Here is a 22,840-nt window from a genome sequence, read left to right as displayed (position 1 = left end):
TATTATTTAATTTAGCCTTTATTTTAATTTATTTCATTTTTCTTTTATTTTTCTATCAATTTTATTTTTAAATGTTAATTTATTTTATTTCTAGAGGAATGAAGCTTTGCCATTCCCACATTCCCAAGGGGGAATTTGGGATTTCAGGGCTCTTTTCCTGTGGAATGTGGGATTATCTCCATCCCTCCCTTCCCAAATTTCCAGGAATCACATCCAGGTTTTCTCCACTTTCCTTGGTTTTCCCCCCGAGCAGCAAATCCAAGATCCAAGTAATTCCCTGTTTTTATGGATATTCGGAGATTTCCAGGATCCCAGTTTGTCCCAACTGGGAGAGAACCAGGAAAATCTGGGAAAATCCACAGAAATCTGGGGAAATCCAGGAAAATAATCTGGGAAAATCCAGGAAAATAATCTGGGAAAATCCAGGAAAATTTGGGAAAATCCAGGAAAATAATTCAGGAGAATTTGAGAGGAGCCCAGTTCATCCCAACCAGGAGGGAACTGGGGCTGGGCACTGGGAAAATCTGGGAAAATCCAGGGAAAATCTGGGAAAATCCAGAGAAATCTGGATAAATTTGGGAAAACCCAGGAAAATCTGAGAGGATCCCAGTTCATACCCAGCCAGGGACTGGGTGCTGGGAAAATCCAAGAAAATCTGGGAAAATCCAGGAAAATAATCCAGGAAAATCTGGGAAAAACAAGGAAAATAATCCAGGAAAATAATCCAGGCAAATCCCTTTGGCTGCAGGGAAATCTCTGGAAAAGGAGGAAATTTTTCCCTTCACCTTTCACATTTGAAATTCTCCCTGCGGATTGTGGCCGGGAATTCTCAGTGGGAAAAATCCAGAAGCTTCATCATTCCAGGAGGAAAAATCGGGAATATTGGGGAATTTTGTGGCGTTTCCCTTTAAATCCTCTCCAGGCTCGGATTCCAGCCGCTGGAATTTTCCGCCTGCCAGAGGTTTCCATGCCGACCAGGAATGTTGTGGTGCACCTTGGGAGAAAGGAGAATTCCCAGAATTTCCCTTCCCTCCCTTTGGATTTGAGTCCGGAGAGGAGTTGGAGCCCGGAATTTTCCTCTTCCCATTCCCATGGATCTGGAGTCCGGCTGATCCCGAGGTAAGAGGGAATTTTGTTGGGAGATTCCTCTGGAATTGTCCAGGAATGGATCCTGTGGGATTTGATCCGGTTGGATTTGTGCTGTTGTGGAGATCGGGAGGTTCCGGCTCAGGAATTTTGGGATTTGGGAATTTCTGTGCCGATGTTTTGGAGGGTTCAGAAGGGATCCAAAGGCACGGGGGAATGTGGGAAGCTGGGAATTCCGGAAAATCCTGTTCCGTGGGAATGTGCCTCGTTTCTGAGAGATATTCCCAAAATCGCTGTGTTGGATGGAAAATCAGGAATGGGATGGAACGGTGGGATAGATATTCCCAAATCCATGAGTTCCCCATGGAATGTTGGGAATGGGATAGAAAGGAGGGATAAATATTCCCAAATCCCAGTGTTGAATAGAATTTTGGGAATGAGATATAAGAGTGGGATAAATATTTCCAAATCCCAGAATCCTTGATGGAATGTTGGGAATGGGATAGAACAGTGGGATAAATATTCCCAAATCCCAGAATCCTTGATGGAATGTTGGGAATGGGATAGAACAGTGGGATAAATATTCCCAAATCCCTGAGCTGGATGGAAAATCAGGAATGGGATAGAACAGTGGGATAAATATTTGCAAATGCCAGAGTCCCTGATGGAATGTTGGGAATGGGATAGAAAGGAGGGATAAATATTCCTAAATCCCAGTGTTGGATGGAATGTCGGGAATGGGCCAGAACAGTGGGATAAATATTCCCAAATCCTGGTTCCAATGGAATGTTGGGATTCCCTGGGATGAGGGGATTTGGTCTCTCCGGGTGGTGTCAGAGCTCAAGGAATATTTGGGATATATTTTGGGATGTCCTGGGCAGGAGCAGGGGCTGGATGATCCTGGAGGATCCCGTTTTTTATGGATCATTCCGGAGCTGATGTTCCTCACCTTTGGAAGTGGCTTCCAGCCCAGTGGGACAGATCCAGATTGTCCCAATGGATCTGGGAAAGGTTGGATACAGATCTGGGAAAGGTTGGGTGGGGATGGAAAAGATTGGATGGGGATGGGACAAGTTGGATCCAGATGGGAAAGGTCGGATATGGATCTGGGAAAGGTTGGATTCAGATGGGAAAAGTTGGATACAGATCTGGGAAAGGTTGGATACAGATAGGAAAGGTTGGATATGGATGGGAAAAGTCGGGTAAGGATCTAAGAAAAGTTGGATATGGACAGGAAAGGTTGGATAGGGATGGGAAAGGGTTGGAAACAGATGGGGAAGTTTGGATAGGGATGGGGAAAATTTGGACAAGGATTGGAAAGGCTGGATAGAGATGGGAAAGGTCGGATAAGGATCTGGGAAAGGTCAGATATGGATTGGAAAGGTTGGATTCAGATGGAAAAAGTTGGATACAGATCTGGGAAAGGTTGGATATGGATGGGAAAAGTCAGATAAGGATGGGAAAGGTTGGATAAGGATTGGAAAGACTGGATAAGAATTGGATAGATGGGATACAGGTGGGAAAGGTTGGATAGGGATGGGAAATGTTGGATAAGGATTGGAAAGGTTGGATAAGGATCTGGGAAAGGTTGGATAGGGATGGGAAAGGTTGGATAAAGACAGGAAAGATTGGATAAGGATCTGGGAAAGGTTGGATAAGGATCTGGGAAAGGTTGGATACGGATCTGGGAAAGGTTGGATAAGGATCTGGGAAAGGTTGGATAAGGATCTGGGAAAGGTTGGATACGGATCTGGGAAAGGTTGGATAAGGATCTGGGAAAGGTTGGATAGGGATGGGAAAGGTTGGATAAGGATTGGAAAGATTTGATATAGACAGGAAAGGTTGGATAAGGATCTGGGAAAGGTTGGATACGGATGCAAAGGTCACTCCAAGGCCACCAACTCCATGAGGCCACAGGAAAAATCATCCATGGAATGTTTGGACAACGCCCTCGGAAAAGCTGGAAAAGGCTGAATCCCAACTGGGTCCTGCTGGCCTCCAAAAGGGAAGGGACAAATCCTTGATTCCCATCCAAGGGAATAAAATATTCCTGGTGCCTGTGGGTCGAGCTGGACCAGTTCTGTAACTTCCCAGGGGAATTCCGGCGGCAGCCACGTGGTGGAAGTGCCCCGGGAGCTGCAGCTGAATTCCCACGGAATTCCGGCCTCTCCTGGCACATTCCGGCTTTTCCAGGTCCGTTCCCACCCTTCCCAAAAATCCTCCTGCTCATCCCAAGTGAGTCTGGAGAATGCCTGACATGGAATTTTCTGGAATTAAACACGGAATTCCATCTTGCTTGCCAGTTGAATTTTCTGGATTTAAACATGGAATTCCATCCTGCTTTCCAATTGAATTTTATGGGATTAAACATGGAATTCCCTCCTGGTTTCCAATTGAATTTTCTGGAATTAAACATGGAATTCCATCCTGCTTTCCAACACAATTTCCTGGAATTAAACGTGAATTTCCATCCTGGTTTCCAGCTGAATTTTCTGGAATTAAGCATGAAATTCCATCCTGGTTTCCAAAGGAATTTCCTGGAATAAAACACAGAATTCCATCCTGCTTGCCAGTTGAATTTTCTGGATTTAAACATGGAATTCCATCCTGCTTTCCAACTGAATTTTATGGAATTAAACATGGAATTCCATCCTGGTTTCCCAGAAAATTAAAATCCCGGGATTCTGAGCTTGCAAGGCACAGAATTCCACACTTGGAGCAGATTCCTCCATTTTAGGAATCTCCTGGATAAGTGAATCCCATTTTTTTTACAGCATCAGATCTTAAAAGCAGAGCAGATCCATGGAAATTCCAGGAAATTCTGAGCTCTATGTTCTTTTCCAAAACCTTGGATTGTCCTGGAGCAAAAGGGTGGAAATCCTGTTGGAATTAGCCGGGATTCTGGATCCAGTGATTCCAGAAATTGGGATTTTTTTTTTTTGATTTTTTTTTTCCCCAAATCCCATCTCTGTGCTCTCGATGTGCATCAGAAACTCTTGGAATGTTTAGAGGGAAAAATGCTGCAGGAATTTCAAATGAAAATCCTTATGGAGGAGAGGATTTGGGAATTTTGGGATTGGATTTAGGATTTTTTAGGAGGAGGGGAAATTATTAAAGGTGGCTGAAGTGCAGCAAAAAACTCTGGGACGCCCTGAGAGAAGGATTCGGGAATTTTTGGAGTTGGATTTAGGATTTTTTTAGGAAGAGAGGAGAGAATTCCTGGGGCTGAGATGTTTGGGATCTCCTGACCGATGGGTTTGGGAATTTTGGGGTCGGGTTTAGGGTTTTTTAGAAGGAAAGGAAAGAGTTAAATGTGGCTGAGCTGCACAGAGAACTCCGGGAGCTCCTGACCGAGGGATTTGTGGGTTTGGGGCTGGTTTTAGGATTTTTTTTAAGAGAAGGGGAAGAGTTAAAAGCTGTGGTGCAGCAGAGAACTCTGGGAGCTCCTGAGGGACGGATTTGGGAATTTTCGGGCTGGATTTAGGATTTTTTAGGAGGAAGGGAAAGAATTCCTGGGGCTGAGGTGTCTGGGATCTCCTCAGAGGATTTAGGAATTTTGGGGCCGGGTTTAGGATTTTTTAGGAGGAAGAGAAATGCTTAAATGTGGCTGGGGTGTCTGGGATCTCCTCGCCAAAGGATTTGGGAATTTTGAGGTTGGATTTAGGATTTTTTAGAAGGGGAAAGAGTTAAAGGTGGCTGAGCTGCACAGAGAACTCTGGGAGATGCTGACCGAGGATTTTGGGAATTCTGGGGTCGCGTTTAGGGTTTTTAAGAGGAGGGAAAAAATTCCTGGTGACTGAGGTGCAGCAAAGAACTCTAGGACTTGTTGAGAAAAGGATTTGGGAATTTTTGGGGTTGGATTTAAGATTTTTTTAGAAGAAAAGGAAAGAGTTAAAGGTGGCTGAGCTGCACAGAGAACTCCGGGAGCTCCTGGCCGAGGGATTTGCTGTTTTGGGGTTGGATTTAGGATTTTTTAGGAGGAAAGGAAATGGTTAAAGGTGGCTGAAGCGTCTGGGATCTCCTGACAGATGGATTTGGGAATTTTGGGGTCGGGTTTAGGATCTTTAGGAGGAGCAGAAAGAGTTAAAGGTGGCTGAGGTGTCTGGGATCTCCTGAGGGATTATTTGGGATTTTAAAGGGTTGGATTTAGGATTTTTTTTAGAAGGAAAGGAAAGAGTTAAAGGTTGAAATAGAGCAGAGAATTCTGGGATCTCCTGACCGATGGATTTGGGAATTTTGGGGTCGTTTTTAGGGTTTTTTGTGAGGAAGGGAAATGATTTTAAAGGTGGCTGAGGTGTCTGGAATATCCTGACTGATGGATCTGAGAATTTTAGGTTTGGATTTAGGATTTTTTAGGAGGAAGGGAAAGAGTTAAAGGTGGCTGAGCTGCAGAGAAATCCGGGACCCCCGAGAGAAGGATTTGGGAATTTTGGGGTTATTTTTAGGGTTTTTTAGGAGGAGCAGAAAGAGTTAAAGGTGGCTGAAGCATCTGGGATCTCCTGACTGCTGGATTTGGGAATTTTAGGGCTGGATTTAGGATTTTTTAGGAGGAAAGAAAATAATTCCTGGTGGCTGAAGTGCAGCAAAGAACTCCGGGAGCCGCTGAGAAAAGGATTTGGGATTTTTCAGGGTTGGATTTAGGATTTTTTAGGAGGAAGGGAAAGAGTTAAAAGTGGCTGAGCTTCACAGAGAACTCCGGGACCTCCCGACCGATGGATTTGGGAATTTTGGGGTCGGGTTTAGGTTTTTTAGGAGCAGGGAAAATAATTCCTGGTGGCGGATTTGCAGCAGAGAAATTTGGGACCCGGAGAGAAAAGGATTTGGGAATTTTTGAGGATGTATTTAGGATTTTTTTAAGAAGAGGGTAGACAGTTTCTGGGGCAGAGATGTCGGGGATCTCCTGACTGATGGATTCAGGAATTTTGGGGTTTGATTTAGGATTTTTAGGAGGAGGGGGAAGAGTTAAAGGGGGCTGAGCTGCCAGAAAATTTGGGGAGATTCCGACCGCTGGATTTGGGAATTTTGGGGCTGTTTTTAGGATTTTTTTAGAAGGAAGGGAAAGAGTTAAAGGCTGAGGATCAGCAGAGAACTCTGGGAGCTCCTTAGAGACGGATTTGGGAATTTTGGGGTTGAATTTAGGGGTTTTTTTTAGGAAGAGAATTCCCGGGGATGAGGTATCTAGGATCTCCTGGCCGAGGGATTTGGGAATTTTGGGGTCGGATTTAGGATTTTTTAGGAGAGGGGAAAGAATTTCTGATGGCTGAGCTGCACAGAACTCCGGAATCTCCTGACCGAGGGATTTGTGAATTTTGGGGTCAGGTTTGGGATTTTTTAGGAGGGAGGGAAAGAGTTGAAGGTGGCTGAGCTGCACAGAGAACTTTGGGATCTCCTGACTGAGGGATTTGCCAATTTTGAGGTTTTTTTTAGGATCTTTTAGGAGGGGCAGAAAGAGTTAAAGGTGGCAGAAAACTCCGGGATCTCCTGAGGGACGGATTTGGGAATTTTGGGGTTGGATTTAGGATTTTTTAGGAGAAGAAGAGAGAGTTCCTGGGGCTGAGATGTCTGCGATCTCCTGAGGGGCGGATTTGGGAATTTTGGGGTCGATTTTAGGATTTTTTTTTTAAGAGGAAGGGAAAGAGTTAAAGGCGACTAAAATGCACAGAGAACTTGGGGAGCTCCCGAGGGACGGATTTGGGAATTCTGGGGATGGATTTAGGATTTTTTTAGGAGGGATGGAAACGGTTAAAGTTGGCTGAGGTGCAGCAGGGAGCTCTGGGGCCCCCTGAGAGAAGGATTCGGGAAGTTTGGGGTTTTTTTTGGGGTTTTAGGAGGAAGTGAAACAGCTTGTGCTTCATCACGTGCCGTCCATCCCTCCCTGCCGGCAGGGAAAAAAAAAAACAAAAAAACTTTTCCAAGGATTTCCTGGAATCTTCAGCAAGTGGGAGGGAGCCAGCCAGGAGGAGGGGGAGGAAAAAAAAATTCCAAATTTATTTATTTTTTTTTTTGTGGGAACAGAGAGGGGCTGGAAAAGCGCCGGGAGCTGCGAAACTGCTCCCCAAAAAAAACTCCTCCTTGACCTTTTTCCCTTTCACTTCCCGAAATTTTCAACTTCCCCAAAATCCGGCGTGACAAAATCCGGGATGACAAAATCCGGGATTATTAAAAAAAAAAAAAAAAAAAAAAAAAAAGAAAAACAAAGAAAAGGGGAAGGGGAAGAGGAGGAGCAGGAATTTGGGAAGCCCAAGTTTTGGGATTTTGTAATCCCGGCTCCCGTGGGTGGTTGGGATTTGGGGCTCTGCCTCCAAATGTGGGAGGGAGAGATGGGAGGGAAAAGTTCCAGCCTTGAGAACACCGAGAATTCCCGGATTTCTGCGTTTCCCGAAGTTTTTTCCAGCCAGGAATTTTCCTGCGCTGCCTCATGCCAGGTAGGTCGCTCCATAATCCATCAAAATTTGGGATTTCCTGGTTGGTTTTGGGGGATCAGAACTTGATTTGCTCTGCAGGAAATTTGGGAATGCTTTCCCCAGGTAGAAGGGGAAATTCCGGAACGGATTTTCCCACAAAACCTCCGCTTTCCCCTAAGGAATTTCCATTTGTTTTTTAGGAATTTCACTCCGGGCAAAATTCAAACCCTGTCCTTGCTCCCACCGCGGCTTTTCCAGGAATATTCCCGGTGCTGCTGCAGCAGGGAGGGATTTTCCAGCCTCCCCTGGAATTCCAGGGCGGATGAAACAAAGCTGGAAAAGCCGCGGGGGTGCCAAGAGATCCAGAGTTAAAGCCGGGCTGATAAACTCGGTTTAGCAGGTTTCTGTCCGGTGAGAGGTGATCCCAAAAAAACCAAACCAAAAACCTTCCAGGAGCTTTGGAATTCCGGGAAAAGTTTGGATTCAAGGCTCGGTTTGGAGGGAAAAGTGGCGTTTTGGAGGAGTTTTAAAAATAATGAAGAGTTCAAGGCAGAGGAGGGGCTGGGTTTAAACTGGGGTTTAATTTGGGTTTAGTTTGGGGCTGGGTTTAAACTGGGGTTTGATTTGGGTTTAGTTTGGGGCTGGGTTTAAACTGGGGTTTAATTTGGGTTTTATTTGGGGCTGGGTTTAAACTTGGGTTTGGTTTGGGTTTAGTTTGGGGCTGGGTTTGAACTTGAATTTGATTTGGGTTTAAACGTGGGTTTAGTTTGGGGCTGGGTTTAAACTGGGGTTTGATTTGGGTTTAGTTTGGGGCTGGGTTTGAACAGAGGTTTGATTTGGGTTTAGTTTGGGGCTGGGTTTGAACTTGAATTTGATTTGGGTTTAAACGTGGGTTTGGTTTGAGGCTGGGTTAAAACTGCGGCTTAATTTGGGTTTAATTTGAGTTTAATTTAGGATTAAACTTGGGTTTAGTTTGGGTTTGGTTTGGGCTGGGTTTTAACTTTGGTTTAATTTGGGGCTGGGTTTGAAATTTGGTTTAAACTTTGGTTTAGTTTGAGGCTGGGTTTAAATTGGGTTTATTTAGGCCTGGCCTAAAGCTGAGGCTGTTTAAGGAAAATACTTTTGGCCCTGGAATTCCTGGAATGTGCAGCTGTTTCCTGGCAGCTTTATTCCCAAAGGGCAGAAAAATTTTTGGGAATGTGGGCAGGATTGTCACAAAAATCCGGCCCTGAGTGGATTTTGGAGGCCAAAAAATCTGCAAATTCCAGAGAAATTCGGGAAGAAGAGGAAATAAAGTTGGGAATTTGGAGATTCCTGATCCCAGAGTTGGGGTTTTTTGGGAGTAAGAGTGGAATAAACCTTGGGAAGCTCCTGGGTTTAGGTTTGGTTGCTAAAACCAGCTCTGGTTAATTCCAGCCTAGCTGAGCCACAGGCCCGACCTGTTTGGGAATGTTGACATTCCATTGGCGTTGGAAAAGCACCTTGGGCTTCCCGAGCTGGAATTTCCTTGGGAAAGGCTTTGGGCAGGAAAGTGCTGGGGAATTTCTTCTGGGAATTGGGGGAATTTCTTCTGGGAATGGGGGGAATTTCCTTTGGGAATTGTGGGAATTATCTGTGGGAATTGTGGGAATTATCTGTGGGAATTGTTGGAATTTCCACTAGGAATTGGCAGAATTTTTTTCCAGGAATTGTGGCAATATCCTCTGGGAATTAGGGAAATATCCTCTGGAAGATGTGGGAATTCCCTCTGGGAATTGTGGGGATTTCCTTTGGGAATTGTGGTAATTTTCTTGGGAATTGGGAGAATTTTTTGTGCTAGTTGTGGGAATTTCCTCTGGGAATTGGGGATATTTCCTTCGGGGATTGTGGGAATTTTCTCTGGGAATTTGGGGGAATTTCCTCCAGGAACTGGGGGAATTTTCTTTGGGAAATGGGGGAAATTTCCTCTGGGAATTCTGCTCCTTGGAATGCTGAGCAGGAGTTGGAAGTGCTGGACATTCCTGGTTTTTGTCCTGCCTTCAGATTTGTTTTCCCAGAGCATCCAAAGGGTTGGATGGGACAGGAGGAGCTTCCTGGTTCTCCCAGATTTTTGGGAAAGACCTTGGGAAAAAAATTGGTGGAAAAAAATTTGCAGTTCTTGATCTTGGATTGGAACTGGAAATGATTCCAGGGAAAATTCCAGAATTTTTCCAAGTGCCCACAGGGGCTCTAGGAGAGCTGGAGAAGGATTTGGAATGAGGGATGGAATGCCAGGAAAACAGGGAATGCATCCCACTCTCAGAGTGGGATATTTGGGATATTGGGATGGAATTCCTGGCTGGGATGGAATTCCCAGAGAATTCCATGACTGCTGCATCCCTGGAAATATCCAAGACCAGATTGGAGCAAACTTTTCCTCACATTCCCGATTTTTCTCCCACCGGAATTAGGTTCAATTTCTCCAAGTGCTCCATGATTCCCTCCCCATTCCTTGAATTCCCAATTTTGCTTCCCAGCACTGCAGGAATCTTGGAATTTTGTGGTTTTCCCGCTTCCTGTGCTCTCAGCTGATTCTTCACAGGGAATTTTCCATTCCTGGTGTTTTTCCGTGCTCTGAGCTCGTTTCCTGCTCGCTGATTTTTCCAGAGAACCATGGGAATGAGGAAGTTCCAGAACTGCTGGGAAAGGAGCGATCCCAAAGTGCTGCTCCTGGGAAAAGGGGATTTTTGGGATTGGAATCCCAGGAAGAGCAGCTGGGCCTGAATTCCAGTGAGAGGGATGGGAATGAGAGTGGTGGGAAGAGATTTCTCCTTCATCCTTTGGATTTCAGGGATTTAATTCCCTCTGGAATTAATTTGGATTACCACAAGGAATTCCAGATTTTTCCAGACGTTTTTGGCCCTGAGACCATCAGGAATTTGGGAATGAATTGTATGGGAAGGGATGAGAGAGGAGAGATTTCTCGTTCATCCTTTGGATTTCAGGGATTTAATTCCCTCTGGAATTAATCTGGATTACCATGAGGAATTCCAGATTTTCCAGATGTTTTACAGCACCGAGATCATTGGGAATTTGGGAATGTGCGGGATGGGAGTGAGAGGGGTGGGAAGAAATTTCTCCTTCATCCTTTGGAATTCTGGGATTTGCTCCTGGGAGAACCCCTCTGAAATAAATTAGGATTATCCCGAGGAATTTCATGTGTTTCCAGATGTTTTCAGCCCTGAGATTATTGGGAATTCGGGAAAAAAGGGCTGGAAATGAGTGGGATGGGAATGAGAGGGGCGGGAATGGATTTCTCCTTCATCCCTTGGAATTCTGGGATTTACTCCTGGGAGAACCCCTCTGGAATAAATTAGGATTACTATGAGGAATTCCAGGCTTTTCCAGATGTTTTACGGTGCCGAGATCATCGGGAATTTGGGAATGAGCAGGATGGGATTGAGAGGATGGGATGAGATATTGCCTTCATCCTTTGGATTTCCAGGATTTTCTCCTGGGAAAACTCTGGAATGAATCAGGATTACCACAAGGAATTCCAGGCCTTGCCAGACATTTTGTGTCGGGACTTTGGGAAAATTTGGGAAAATTTGGCTTGGTTGTCTCCACCTGAGCTGTTTCCTTTCTGTTCCTTTCCCAACTTTCTCCAGGGATTTTCGGGATTTACCCCACCTGGGAATGCTGCCAAGGGCAGGGAACCTTTGCTGAAACCTCAGGAGAGAAATCCAAAGAAAAGCTTTGGAGATGGAATCCGATGGCTGCTCTGTTTTCCAGGGATTTGATTCATTCCTGGTGTTTTCCAGGGATTTGATTTATTCTGCTGTTTTCCAGGCCATGTCCACAGCTGGAATTTTGGGATCGCTGCTCCAAGTGGAGGAAAACTTCTCCTCCTGCCTGGCCCGGATTGACGCCCTCATCCTCAAACCTCTGCTCCAGGCAGGTAAATCCCGGGAATTTTTCTCTGGAATTCCCATCTGGAGTCAATCAAAGAAGGAATTCCTGCTGGGAAGAGTTTCCTTGGAGGAAATGTTTTGTAGGAATGTGTTACCTAAAATAAGGGACAGGGAACAAGCCCAGGGTTGTGTTCTGGAGGTTTTTAGGGATGAATCCATGTTTTCTGCTGGATCAGCATTCCCAATCCCACGTTTCCAGCATGGAAATGGAAAATTAATCCCACAAATCCCAAAAATTTGGCCCTGCTCCCATTCCAGGCTCATCCCAGCAGGAAAAATTTGTGGGAACAGGTTTGGAGCTCCAGGGAAATGCCAAATCCAGGGAAATCCCTGACTTGGCCACGTGGGGCCTTTCCTTTTGGGAAATTCCTTTTGGGATGACTCTAAGGAAAATGGGAATGGTTCCCTGGGAAAAGGGTGGGAATTTTCTCTCTGGAGCACGGGGATGAGCATCCAGAGAGTTTGGGATGGAGTTTATCCCATTCCAGCAAAATAATCTCCCTGAACTCCGAAATTCTTGGAATTTCCCCTTTTTCAGTTTCATTTTTCCCTTTTTTTGTTCTCTCTGTATTTCCCCAAATTACTTATTTATTCCAGCAAATCCAGCTCCATGGACTCCAAAAAGTCCTGGAATTTCCCCTTTTTCAGATCCATTTTTCCCTTTCTTTTTCTCTCTATTTTCCCAAATTATTTGGTTTATCCCATTCCAGAAAAAATGGCTACTTGGACTCAGAGAATTCCTTGGAATTTCCCCATTTTCCCATCAATTTTTCCAATATTTTTTCTCTCTATTTTCCCAGAGAATTTATTCCAGCCAAAACAGCTCCATGAACACTGAAATTCCTGGAATTTCCCCTTTTTCTGATGCATTTTTCCTATTTTTTTTCCTTCCCGCTTTCCCCAATTTTTAAATTCCTTTATTCCAAAACAACTCCACGTACTCAGAAAATTCCTGGAATTTCCACTTTTTCCCTTTTGAGGATTTATCAGACACAGACAACACATTCCACAAAATTCTTTGGGAATCCCAAACTTTCCCATTTTTCCCGATTTTCCCCTGCCAGAGCCCCACGATCCCAAGGAAAAGGAGAACTTCCAGCTCTTGGTGCTCCTCAACGATCGTTTCCAAGCCCTCTGGAATTTCACAGAAGAGAATTCCCGGAACCTGAGGGGAAAACGCGGCAGCTCCGACTCCGGCTGCATCCAGGATTTTTACATCCTCTGGAAAGGAGATCTTTTCCTGAGCCTCTACATCCAGTGAGTGCTGGAATATTTGGGATTGGAGCGATCCCATTGGGATAATTCCGAAGAGGGGAGTGGGAATATCGGGGGAAAGTGGGATGAGAGGCCACAGAGGGGAAATGTCCTTGGAAAAGTGCATTGGATGTGGATTTTCCATGATTTTGTGCTTTTGGGTTGGGATCTGAGATCCCAGTGGGAATAAAAGTTTATGGAGAACTGAAGATCCAAAATAATCTTCAATTCCTGGTTTTTTATTCTCCGTAAAAGTGGGCAAAGCTTTTCCAGTTTGGATTTTCCTGTTCGGGTGTTCCACTTTGGATTTTCCACTTTGGATTTTCCATCTGGGATTTTCCATCTGGGATTTTCCAGTTTGGATTTTCCACTTTGGGTTTTCCACTTTGGGTTTTCCAGTTTGGATTTTCCAGTTTGGATTTTCTATCTGGGATTTTCCAGTTTGGGTTTTCCAGTTTGGGTTTTCCAGTTTGGGTTTTCCAGTTTGGGTTTTCCAACTGGGATTGTTCCAGAGGATTTTATCCTGAGATTTTATTCCAACTTTTAATGTTTAATGTAGTTTAATGTGGGATTTGCATGGAAATTGCGGGATTTGCATGGAAATTGTGGGGGTTGCATGGGGAATGTGGGATTTGCATGGGGAATGTGGGATTTGCATGGGAAATTGGGATTTGCTGGGAAAATTTGCTGGGAGAAAATGTAGGATTTGCTTGGAATTTTTGGTCCTGGAAAATGCAGCTCTTGGAAGAAAATCTTGGCAAATATGAAATGGAAAAAGAAAATTATGAGTTTTCCTTGGAAAAATAAAGCTCAGAGCTGGAGTGTGACAGCTCCACCGTTTATATCCCAGAATTCCCAAATTTTCTCAATTCTGATGGGAATTCTGTGGTGAGGAGTCCGTGAATGAACAGCTCTGAAATTGCAGGGAGGAATTTCATTCCATAGAATCTGATGGAAATGGATCCTGGTCTTACCAAGTCTGCCTTGTCCAAGTCTGGAATTGAGACTGGGAAGGAATTCCAAGATCCAGTCCAACCTTTGATCCCAACCCATCAAATATCCCGACCTGCATTTTTCCAGAGGTGCTTTTGTGGATTAAAGGAACTTCCCAACAATTTGGGATCTGTAAACTCATCCCAAATTTCTCTCTCAAGCTCCTCTCGTGTATCCTTGGAATTTTTTTCCAGGTATTTCGTCACCTTCGCCAACTTTGTCGTGGTCCAGGGCTTCGAGCAGGCCACCAAGAGCAAGAGGTCAGCAGCTGGAAAATCCTTGGGAATCTTGGGAATCCTTGGGATATGGGGACATCGAGCAGCTCCGAGCACCAAAGAATCCCAGAATTCTGGAATGGTTTGGAAAAAACCCTCCAAAAATCCTCTCATTCCATACTGGGACAGCTCCCAGGTTGCTCCAAGCCTTGGCCAACCTTGGACAATTCCAGGATTGGATTTTCCTGGTTCCAAACTCTTTCTGGAGTTGGAAACTTGGGATTTGGGGACCTAGGGAAAAGATGGAATTGGAGAGAGGAATCTGGCTGGGAATTGCCACTTCTCCCAGATTTTTATGGAGGCAGGGAATGAAAACATGGATTTATAAGGAGCACATTCCCAAGCACGTTATTCCCTGGTTTTCCATGGCTCCCGCTATCCCAGGCTGCTCCAAACCCTGGCCAACCTTGGACAATTCCAGGGATTCCCTCTTTCCATCCACAGGCAGCTCCTTCTGGAGTTGGAAACTTGGGATTTAGGGGTTTAGGGAAGGGGTTGGTATCTGGAAATTCCCACTAATCCCAGATTTTTATGGAAGCAACAACTGAAAATTTGAATTTATAAGGAGCACATTCCTTGATTTTTTTCATGGATTTTTCCATCCCCATTACACAGAAAGTTTGGAAAACAGAGGAGTGGGAATTCTGGGATTGTTAATGGCATTTTCTCATAATTCCCAATTTTCCAGTGAGGCCTGGAAGCTCCACAAGGTGGTGCTGAAGGAATTCCTGCGGGATTTCACCTCGGAGAGCTCCCTGGCGCCCGCCCTGCACGCCGCCCTCCACAAACCCTTCCGGGATCACATCCAGAGCTACCTCCAGCTCCTGTCCCAGCTCCAGGGGCAGCTCCAGGAGGTGGGAATTCCCCTGGAGTGGCTCTTTTTGGTCGGTTTTGTGGGAAGAAATATTCCCTAAAATCCCATCTGGATATCACCAAGCTCAGGATGGACGCGTCGCTAAATATTCCCTAAAATACAACCTGGATCTCCTATGCTGAATATTCCCAAAAATCCAGCCTGGACATTGATAAATACTCCCTAAAGTTCAATCTGGATCTCCTTTGCTAAATATTCCCTGAAAATCCAGCCTGGACATTGATAAATATTCCCTAAAGTCCTGCCTGGAACTCGTTCAGGCCAGGATGGACATGTTGCTAAATATTCATGAAAATCCAGTCTGGACATTGATACATATTCCCTAAAATCTAACCTGGACATTGATAAATATTCCCAAAAATCCAGCCTGGATCTCTCTTATGGACATGTTACTAAATATTCCTGAAAATCCAGCCTGGACATTGATTAATGTTCCCTAAAATCCAGCCTGGACCTCCATTGCTAAATATTCCCTAAAATCCAGCCTGGACATTGATAAATACTCCTGAAAATCCAGCCTGGAACTCCTTTGTTCCAGAATAGACACATTGCTAAATATTTCCTAAAATCCATCCTGGATCTCTTTTGTTAAATATTCCCCAAAATCCAACCTGGACATTGATAAATATTCCCTAAAATCCACCCTGGATCTTCCTCATTCCAGGAGGGACACGATGCTAAATATTCCTGAAAATCCAGCCTGGACATTGATTAATGTTCCCTAAAATCCAGCCTGGAGCTCCTTTGCTAAATATTCCCTAAAATCCAACCTGGACATTGATAAATATTCCTGAAAATCCAGCCTGGAACTCCTTTGTTCCAGAATAGACACACTGCTAAATATTTCCTAAAATCCATCCTGGATCTCTTTTGTTAAATATTCCCCAAAATCCAACCTGGACATTGATAAATATTCCCTAAAATCCACCCTGGATCTTCCTCATTCCAGGAGGGACATGATGCTAAATATTCCTGAAAATCCAGCCTGGACCTCTCTTGACCCAAATGTGAAGCGTTCCTGAAGCTTTTCTGTCTTTTTCCAGGGATCTGAGCAGGATGTGGTGGCTGCTGTCATCCGGGAATTCGGGAAGCTGGAATCTTTCATCAGCCAGGTCCTGGATGAAGCCTGCTTTACCAAGGAGCTCTGGAAATCCTTGGGCTACAAATTCACCGTGAGTCCAGAGGGAACTGGGGATGGATCAGGAATTTGGGATGAATCGGGAATTTGGGATGGATTGGGAATTTGATAAGGATTAGGAATTTGATATGGATTGAGAATTTGATGAGGGTAAGGAATTTGGTACGGGTTGGGAATTTGCTGTGGATGAGGAATTTGATAAGGATAAGAAACCTGAAGTGGGTCAGGAATTTGATATTTTGGGGGCTCAAAGAGGAATTTGTGTCTCAAGTGTGTCACTGTCACTGGAACCCCGAGTGAAAGGGAATTTGATTTGGATTGGGAATTTGAGGTTGGAATTCAACAGAGCAGGGTTGAGTGGAAAAAGTGGAAAAGTTGGAGAAACTCCCTGGGGGTTTAAAGAAGAATTTGTTTCCCAAGCCTGTCACTGTCACTGGAATCCTGAGCTAGAGGGAATTTGATATGGATTGTGAGTTTGATATGGATCAGGAATTTTATACGGATTTGATATGGATTAAGGATTTGAGGCTGGAATTCCATGGAGCAGAGCTGGGTGGAAGAATTGGAGAAAATCCTTGGGGGTTTTAATGTTGTGTCCCAAGTGTGTCACTGTCACTGGAACCCCAAGTCAGAGGGAATTTGATTTTGATTGGGAATATGAAGTGGATGGGGAATTTGATATGGATGGGGAATTCGGCATGGATCTGGAATTTGATGTGTAATTGATACGGATTAAGGATTTGAGGCTGGAATTCAACAGAGCAGAGCTGGGTGGAGAAAGTGGAAAAGTTGGAGAAACTCCCTGGAGGCTCAAGGAGGAATTTGTGTCCCAAATGCGTCACTGTCACTGGAACCAGAAGTCAGCTGCTCCCTGCAGGGATTCCTGCCTGGAATTCCATGTGCTCTCCCAATCCTGGCTTTTTCCAGGACGTGCTGTGTGTCCCTGAGAGGAGGCTCCTGGAGGACAGCAGGAACCTGCCCATCTCCTCTGGCAGCGCCCGCTCCGAGCGGCTCCTGCTCTTCGACGACGTCCTGGTGCTCATCCAGGTCAGTCCGGGATCCTCCGGAGGAAATGGGGAGGGAACACGGATAAACAACACTGAAACTCCAGGGGAATGGCAGAAATGACAGGAATTCCCAGAGGAATGGCAGGAAAATTCCCATTTTTTTGTTGTTGAAAATGCGACAGAGTTTGGTTGTTGGGAAGAGTTGGGAAAACTTTATCTCGGATCCATCCGTGTGTGGAAAATAAAGGAAAATCTGGGAAGGAGTAGAGGAGATCCACAGAAGATTTTCCCAGGAAATGTGGTTTATCCAACCACCACAGGCACCTTTTGAGTGATCCAAACCCTTTTCTACAGGGAATTGTAGCCCTTGGTTATTCCAAGGGATCTGATGGATCAATGATGAGATTCCATGGGCTCCCACACATTGATTTTATTGGGATAAACAAGGTTTTGTTGGGATAAACAAGGTTTTGTTGGGATAAACAGTATTTTCCATGTTTGTGGCACAGCTGTAGATGTTGGAGGAGGTTTTGGGGCTATTTTGGGAATTTTGGCGTTTGGGGATGTGTTCCCATGAGAGAATTGCAGCTTGGATTGCTCCAGCTGATCTGCCTTGGGAATGGTGAGGATCCAGCCTTGGGAATGGGGTGGAGATTCCCTGCTCCACCTGGACACTTTGGAATTCTCATCCTGCTGATAGAATTCCCTAAAAACTCTGGGAAGAGCCACCTGTGCCATGGAATGTGGTTTATCTGCCCTGTTTTGGATGAGTTGGATCACGGCCTCACACCGGTGGCTGGGATGGGAACACGGGATCAGAAAATCCATGGAATTATCTCCATGTTCAATCCATGATTCCCATCTGTGTCTCACCTGCTGCTGCTGAACTTTATGGAGGTTTGGGAATTCCAACTGGATTGGGATTGACCTGGTTGGGAATCTTGATATCCATTCTTTGTCTGGTTTCCCAAATCTGGGAAAACACTGGGGAGTTCCTTGGAAAACTCCATCCTGCCAGGCAGCAGCTCCATGTGAAAACCTGGATGTGAGGCAGGGAAAGGAGGTGGAAAATTTCAGGTTTCCTTTTATTCCAACCATTGGAATTTGTTCTGTTTGGGTGCTGCTGATCCCAAAAGTGACTCTTTAAATTTGGGATTTCTGGGATATTTTTGGTGGTGCCACCTGAAGTCCAAATCCTAAATAAATTCAGGAATGGATTTGGTGGAAAGGGAACTTAAATATGATCCATTCCCACCCCATTCCATGGTTCCCACCATCCCAGGTTGCTCCAAGCCCTGTCCAACCTTTCCTTGGATACTTCCAGGGATGGGGCAGCCACAAAACTCTGGGAATATTGGCTGGAATGATTTGGGAATGTTGCCGTGGGATAGGGAAGGAATTCCTGTGGGGATCAAGGTCACGTGGAAGGTTCTACTCCTGGATGTGGCCATGGAATTTTGGAAGAGCTTTAGGAGTGTTCAGACAAGAACTTCCCAACTTCTCCTGTAGTTTTTCCATCTCCAACGTCTCTCATCCCAATGTAGGATGGATGGACGAAAAAATTGGGAATTTGTGCTGCCAGTCCAGCTCTGCCATTCCATGGATGTTTCCAGCAATAACAGAACCATTTTTTTTCCAGGGAAACAGCTTCCAGAGTTTTGATCTCAAGCTGGTGTGGGTGGATGAAAACTGTGGAGAGAAATCAGCTCCAGGATTGTGAGTAAGAATTTCCCACTGGGAGCTAAAAAAAAAAACGTAAAAAAAACATAAAAAGAAAAGAATAAAAACGTTCAGGTTGATGGGAAAATGATCCAAAGCTTTTGATCCATCTCCTTTCTGAGCAGTGGGATTGGGTTATGGATAATGGGGTCTCAAAAGCTTGGAATTTGCTGCCGGATTGAAATCCCAGAATTTTTGAGGTTCTCTGGGATCATCAAATCCAACCTGTGTCCCATCCCCACCTTGCTCCCAGCCCAGAATTCCTCAGACACCTCCAGGGATGGAGACTCCAAATCTCTGTGGGCAATTCCAATGCTTTCCATGTTTTCCATGAAAAAATTCCTGCTGAAGTCCAACCTGACCCTCCCTTGGCACAACTTGAGGCCATTCCCTCTCATCCCATTCATTGCCAATGAATCCCAAAATTATTTAATCCAGCCCTGGCAAACTTGAGATCTCTCCAGAAAAACCACCTGGAAAAGCACCAGAAGGGGGATGGGAAGATCTGATGGATTGGGAATTGTGTTTTCCATTCTTTTTTTGTCCTCCCAGGTACAACCTGCGCATCACAACCCCGGAAGAGACGTTCGTCCTCTCCGCCAAGGACCCCCAGATGAAGGTCAGGATTTTCCCACCTCTTTATTATTTAAAGCAGGATAGCAATCCAGGCTGGGGTTGGGTTGGTATTTTTCACTCCTTTTCTAAGAAAATCCTGGATTTTTGACCCCTTTTCAAAAAAAAAATCCTGGCCAGAGGTGGCTCAGAGTTGATGGCGGGTGAGGAATGTTGGTGGGAACCATCCGTTTCTTCCTGCTTTTCCTGAAGTTTCTCTTTTTCAAATCAACTTGAATTTATTTTTTTTTTTAAATATCCAAGCAGAAATTTTTCCAGCTTTTTAACACCCAAGTGGGAATTCCTCCCTCACATCTGCTGTGTCTTAGTCCAACATCCACCCTCCAGGAGAGCTGAAGCTGCAGATGGGCTCTGATGGGAACCCAGCGGCTCCTCGCTGCTCTCCTGGGGCTGTCTCCAGTTGATTTCCCCGGGCTGGGGGCTGATTCCCGGTTTTCCGTGCCCGCAGGCCGTGTGGAGGTGGAAGCTGGAGCAGGCTGTGCGCCAGGCCCTGAACGGGAAGCGGGATTTTCCTCTCTGGGGCCGCAGCGGGGAGGGCAGCGAGGCGCCGAGCCGCCGCTTCTTCACCTACGTGTTCCGCACCGAGGGGCGGCTCCGGGGGGCCACCTACGAGGGAGAGTGGCTCTGGGGGAAGCCCCATGGCAAGTAAGGAACTTCTGGGCCCCTTTTCCAAGTGGGAATGAGGTTGGAAGTGCTGCTTTGGTGTTTTCGTAAAGATGGGGAAAGATGTCCAAGGTCAACCCAAACTTCTCCAGGTCACTAAACCAAATCATGAACAAGTGACTCTGGAGGAAGCCCCATGGCAAGTAAGGAACTTTTTGGGCCCCTTTTCCAAGTAGGAATGAGGTTGGAAGTGCCTTTTGGATCCCTTTTCCAAGTGGGTATAAGGTTGGAAGTGCTGGTTTGGTGTTTCCATGAGGGTTGGGAAAGATCTCCAAGGTCAACCCAAACTTCTCCAGGTCACTCAACCACATAATGAACAGTGGCACTGGTGGAAACCTCATGGCAAGTAAGGAACTTTTTGGGCCACTTTTCCAAGTAAGAATAAGGTTGGAAGTGCCTTTTGGGCCCCTTTTCCAAGCGGGAATGAGGTTGGAAGTGCTGGCTTGGAATTTCCGTAAAGGTTGGGAAAGATCTCCAAGGTCAACCCAAACTTCTCCAGGTCACTCAACCACATAATGAACAGTGGCACTGGTGGAAGCCTCATGGCAAATAAGGAACTTTTTGGGCCCCTTTTCCAAGTGGGAATAAGGTTGGAGATGCTGGCTTGGAATTTCTGTGAAGGTTGGGAAAAATCTCCAAGGTCAACCCAAACTTCTCCAGGTCACTCAACCAAATCATGAACAAGTGACTCTGGAGGAAGCCCCATGGCAAGTAAGGAACTTTTTGGGCCCCTTTTCCAAGTAGGAATGAGGTTGGAAGTGCCTTTTGAATCCCTTTTCCAAGTGGGTATAAGGTTGGAAGTGCTGGTTTGGTGTTTCCATGAGGGTTGGGAAAGATCTCCAAGGTCAAGCCAAACTTCTCCAGGTCACTCAACCACATAATGAACAGTGGCACTGGTGGAAGTCCCATGACAAGTAAAGAACCTTTTGTGCCCCTTTTCCAAGTGGGAATAAGGCTGGAAGTCCTGGTTTGGCGTTTCTGTAAAGATGGGGAAAGATCTCCCAAGGTCAAGCCAAACTTCTCCAGGTCACTAAACTAAATCATGAACAAGTGGTTCTGTGGGAAGCCCCATGGCAAGTAAGGAACCCTTTGGGCCCCTTTTCCAATTGGGAATAAGGTTGGAGATGCTGGCTTGGAATTTTCGTGAAGGTTGGGAAAGGTCTCCAAGATCAACCCAAACTTCTCCAGGTCACTCAGCCAAATCTTGAATGAGTGGTACTGGAGGAAGCCCCATGGCAAGTTAGAAACCTTCTGACCCACTTTTCAAGTAGCAGTGAGGTTGGAAGGGCCTTTTGTGCCCCTTTTCCAAGTAGGAATGAGGTTGGAAGTCCTGGTTTGGCGTTTCCGTAAAGATGCGGAAAGATCTCCAAGTTCAACCCAAACTTCTTCGGGTCACTAAACCAAATCATGAACAAGTGGCTCTGGGGGAAACCCCATGGCAAGTAAGGAACCCTTTGGGCCCCTTTTCCAAGTAGGAATGAGGTTGGAGGTGCTGGCTTGGAATTTCCGTGAAGGTTGGGAAAGATCTCCAAGATCAACCCAAACTTCTCCAGGTCACTCAACCACATAATGAACAGTGGCAATGTGGGAAGCCTCATGGCAAATAAGGAGCATTCTGGGCCCCTTTTCCAAGTGGGAATGAGGTTGGAAATGCTGGTTTGGTGTTTCCATGAAAGTTGGGAAAGATCTCCAAGGTCAACCCAAACTTCTCCAGGTCACTCATCCCCATCATGACTGAGTGGCTCTGTGGGAAGCCCCATGGCAAGTAAGGAACTTTTTGGGCCACTTTTCCAAGTAGGAATAAGGTTGGAAGTGCTGGCTTGGAATTTCCCTGAAGGTTGGGAAAGATCTCCAAGATCAACCCAAACTTCTGGTCACTCAACCACATAATGAACAGTGGCAATGTGGGAAGCCTCATGGCAAATAAGGAACTTTTTGGGCGCCTTTTCCAAGTAGGAATAAGGCTGGAAGTGCTGGTTTGGTGTTTCCATGAAGGTTGGGAAAGATCTCCAAGGTCAACCCAAACTTCTCCAGGTCACTCATGAAGGGGCTGCTCCTTTTCTGGTCAGGCTCTGAGGGCCACCTGTGAGGGCTCTGGAAGAAGCCCCATGGCAAGTAGGAAACCATTTAGGCCACTTTTCCAAGTGGGAATGAAGTTGGAAGTGCTGGTTTGGAATTTCCATGAAGGTTGGGAAAGATCTCCAAGGTCACTGAACCACCTCTGCTCCTTTTTTGGGCACTTCCAGGGTAGGGCTAATGCCAGAATTTGATTCTTCATGAGGTTGTGGAGGTGAATCCAGGCTCTGGTGCTCTAATTCGTGCCTCACTCATTCCCAGAGGGAATTCTGGCCTTGAGGGCAAGTTTAGCAAAGCCTGAGTCCTAAAATTTGGGATTTATTGTGGATATCTCATCCATGGTTTATGGATTAAATCCTAAAGGCTGCCCTAAAAATGTGGTGTTGATCACGCTGAGCCTCTACTTTGGATTTAGGCTTGGCCTAAAATCAAGATCTCAGCCTTGAGGTATGAAAATCTCACCCTCATGAGGCAGAAAATCCCCACTAAAAACCTTTTGTGGAGAACAATTTTATTCTCTGCTATCAAAACCTCTTTGGACTTTATCCAAACTTGAATCATCCAAACTTTTATTCCAGGAATTAAGGAAAGCTTAAATACAACAGGAGCTCAAATGAGAACATGGGAGCTGTTCAGTAAATCTGAGTTTAAGTGAGGGAATGTCTGTAAATCAAAGATCCCAACCAGAATTTTTTGGATATGGGATAAAGAAGAGTCTGGGGTTTTTTTGGGAAGAGGCCTGAAATATGACCAAGGTCCTCAGGCACCAAAACATTTGGAAATTTTCTT

At 45.4% G+C, this 22,840-nt stretch overlaps 1 protein-coding gene across 6 annotated transcripts in view; it reads left to right on the top strand.

Moving 5' to 3' along the window:
- The first annotated feature begins 868 nt into the window (after positions 1–868).
- ALS2CL (ALS2 C-terminal like) overlaps positions 869–22,840 on the top strand; it is a 96,752-nt gene continuing 74,780 nt past the window's right edge. For 3 of the 6 annotated variants that reach the window (XR_008839756.1, XR_008839755.1, XM_056483754.1), the window contains exons 1-10: positions 5,043–7,511; positions 11,298–11,406; positions 12,484–12,676; positions 13,861–13,926; positions 14,630–14,795; positions 15,859–15,987; positions 16,881–17,000; positions 18,600–18,676; positions 19,232–19,298; positions 19,761–19,957. Coding sequence is in view for 4 of the 6 variants with exons in the window: in XM_056483754.1 (XP_056339729.1) it covers positions 7,227–7,511; positions 11,298–11,406; positions 12,484–12,676; positions 13,861–13,926; positions 14,630–14,795; positions 15,859–15,987; positions 16,881–17,000; positions 18,600–18,676; positions 19,232–19,298; positions 19,761–19,957 (1,409 nt within the window). In the remaining 2 variants the exon portion in view is untranslated. Of the gene's footprint in view, positions 1,120–5,040; positions 7,512–11,297; positions 11,407–12,483; positions 12,677–13,860; positions 13,927–14,629; positions 14,796–15,858; positions 15,988–16,880; positions 17,001–18,599; positions 18,677–19,231; positions 19,299–19,760; positions 19,958–22,840 lie in introns of those variants that run through there. The other 3 variants (XM_056483757.1, XM_056483756.1, XM_056483755.1) reach the window with 3 other exon arrangements.

Source organism: Oenanthe melanoleuca, chromosome 2 (genome assembly GCF_029582105.1).
Source record: "Oenanthe melanoleuca isolate GR-GAL-2019-014 chromosome 2, OMel1.0, whole genome shotgun sequence".
NCBI lineage: Eukaryota > Metazoa > Chordata > Aves > Passeriformes > Muscicapidae > Oenanthe > Oenanthe melanoleuca.
Note: the sequence above shows the minus strand (reverse complement) of the source record. Positions and strands in the feature narration are given on the sequence as shown.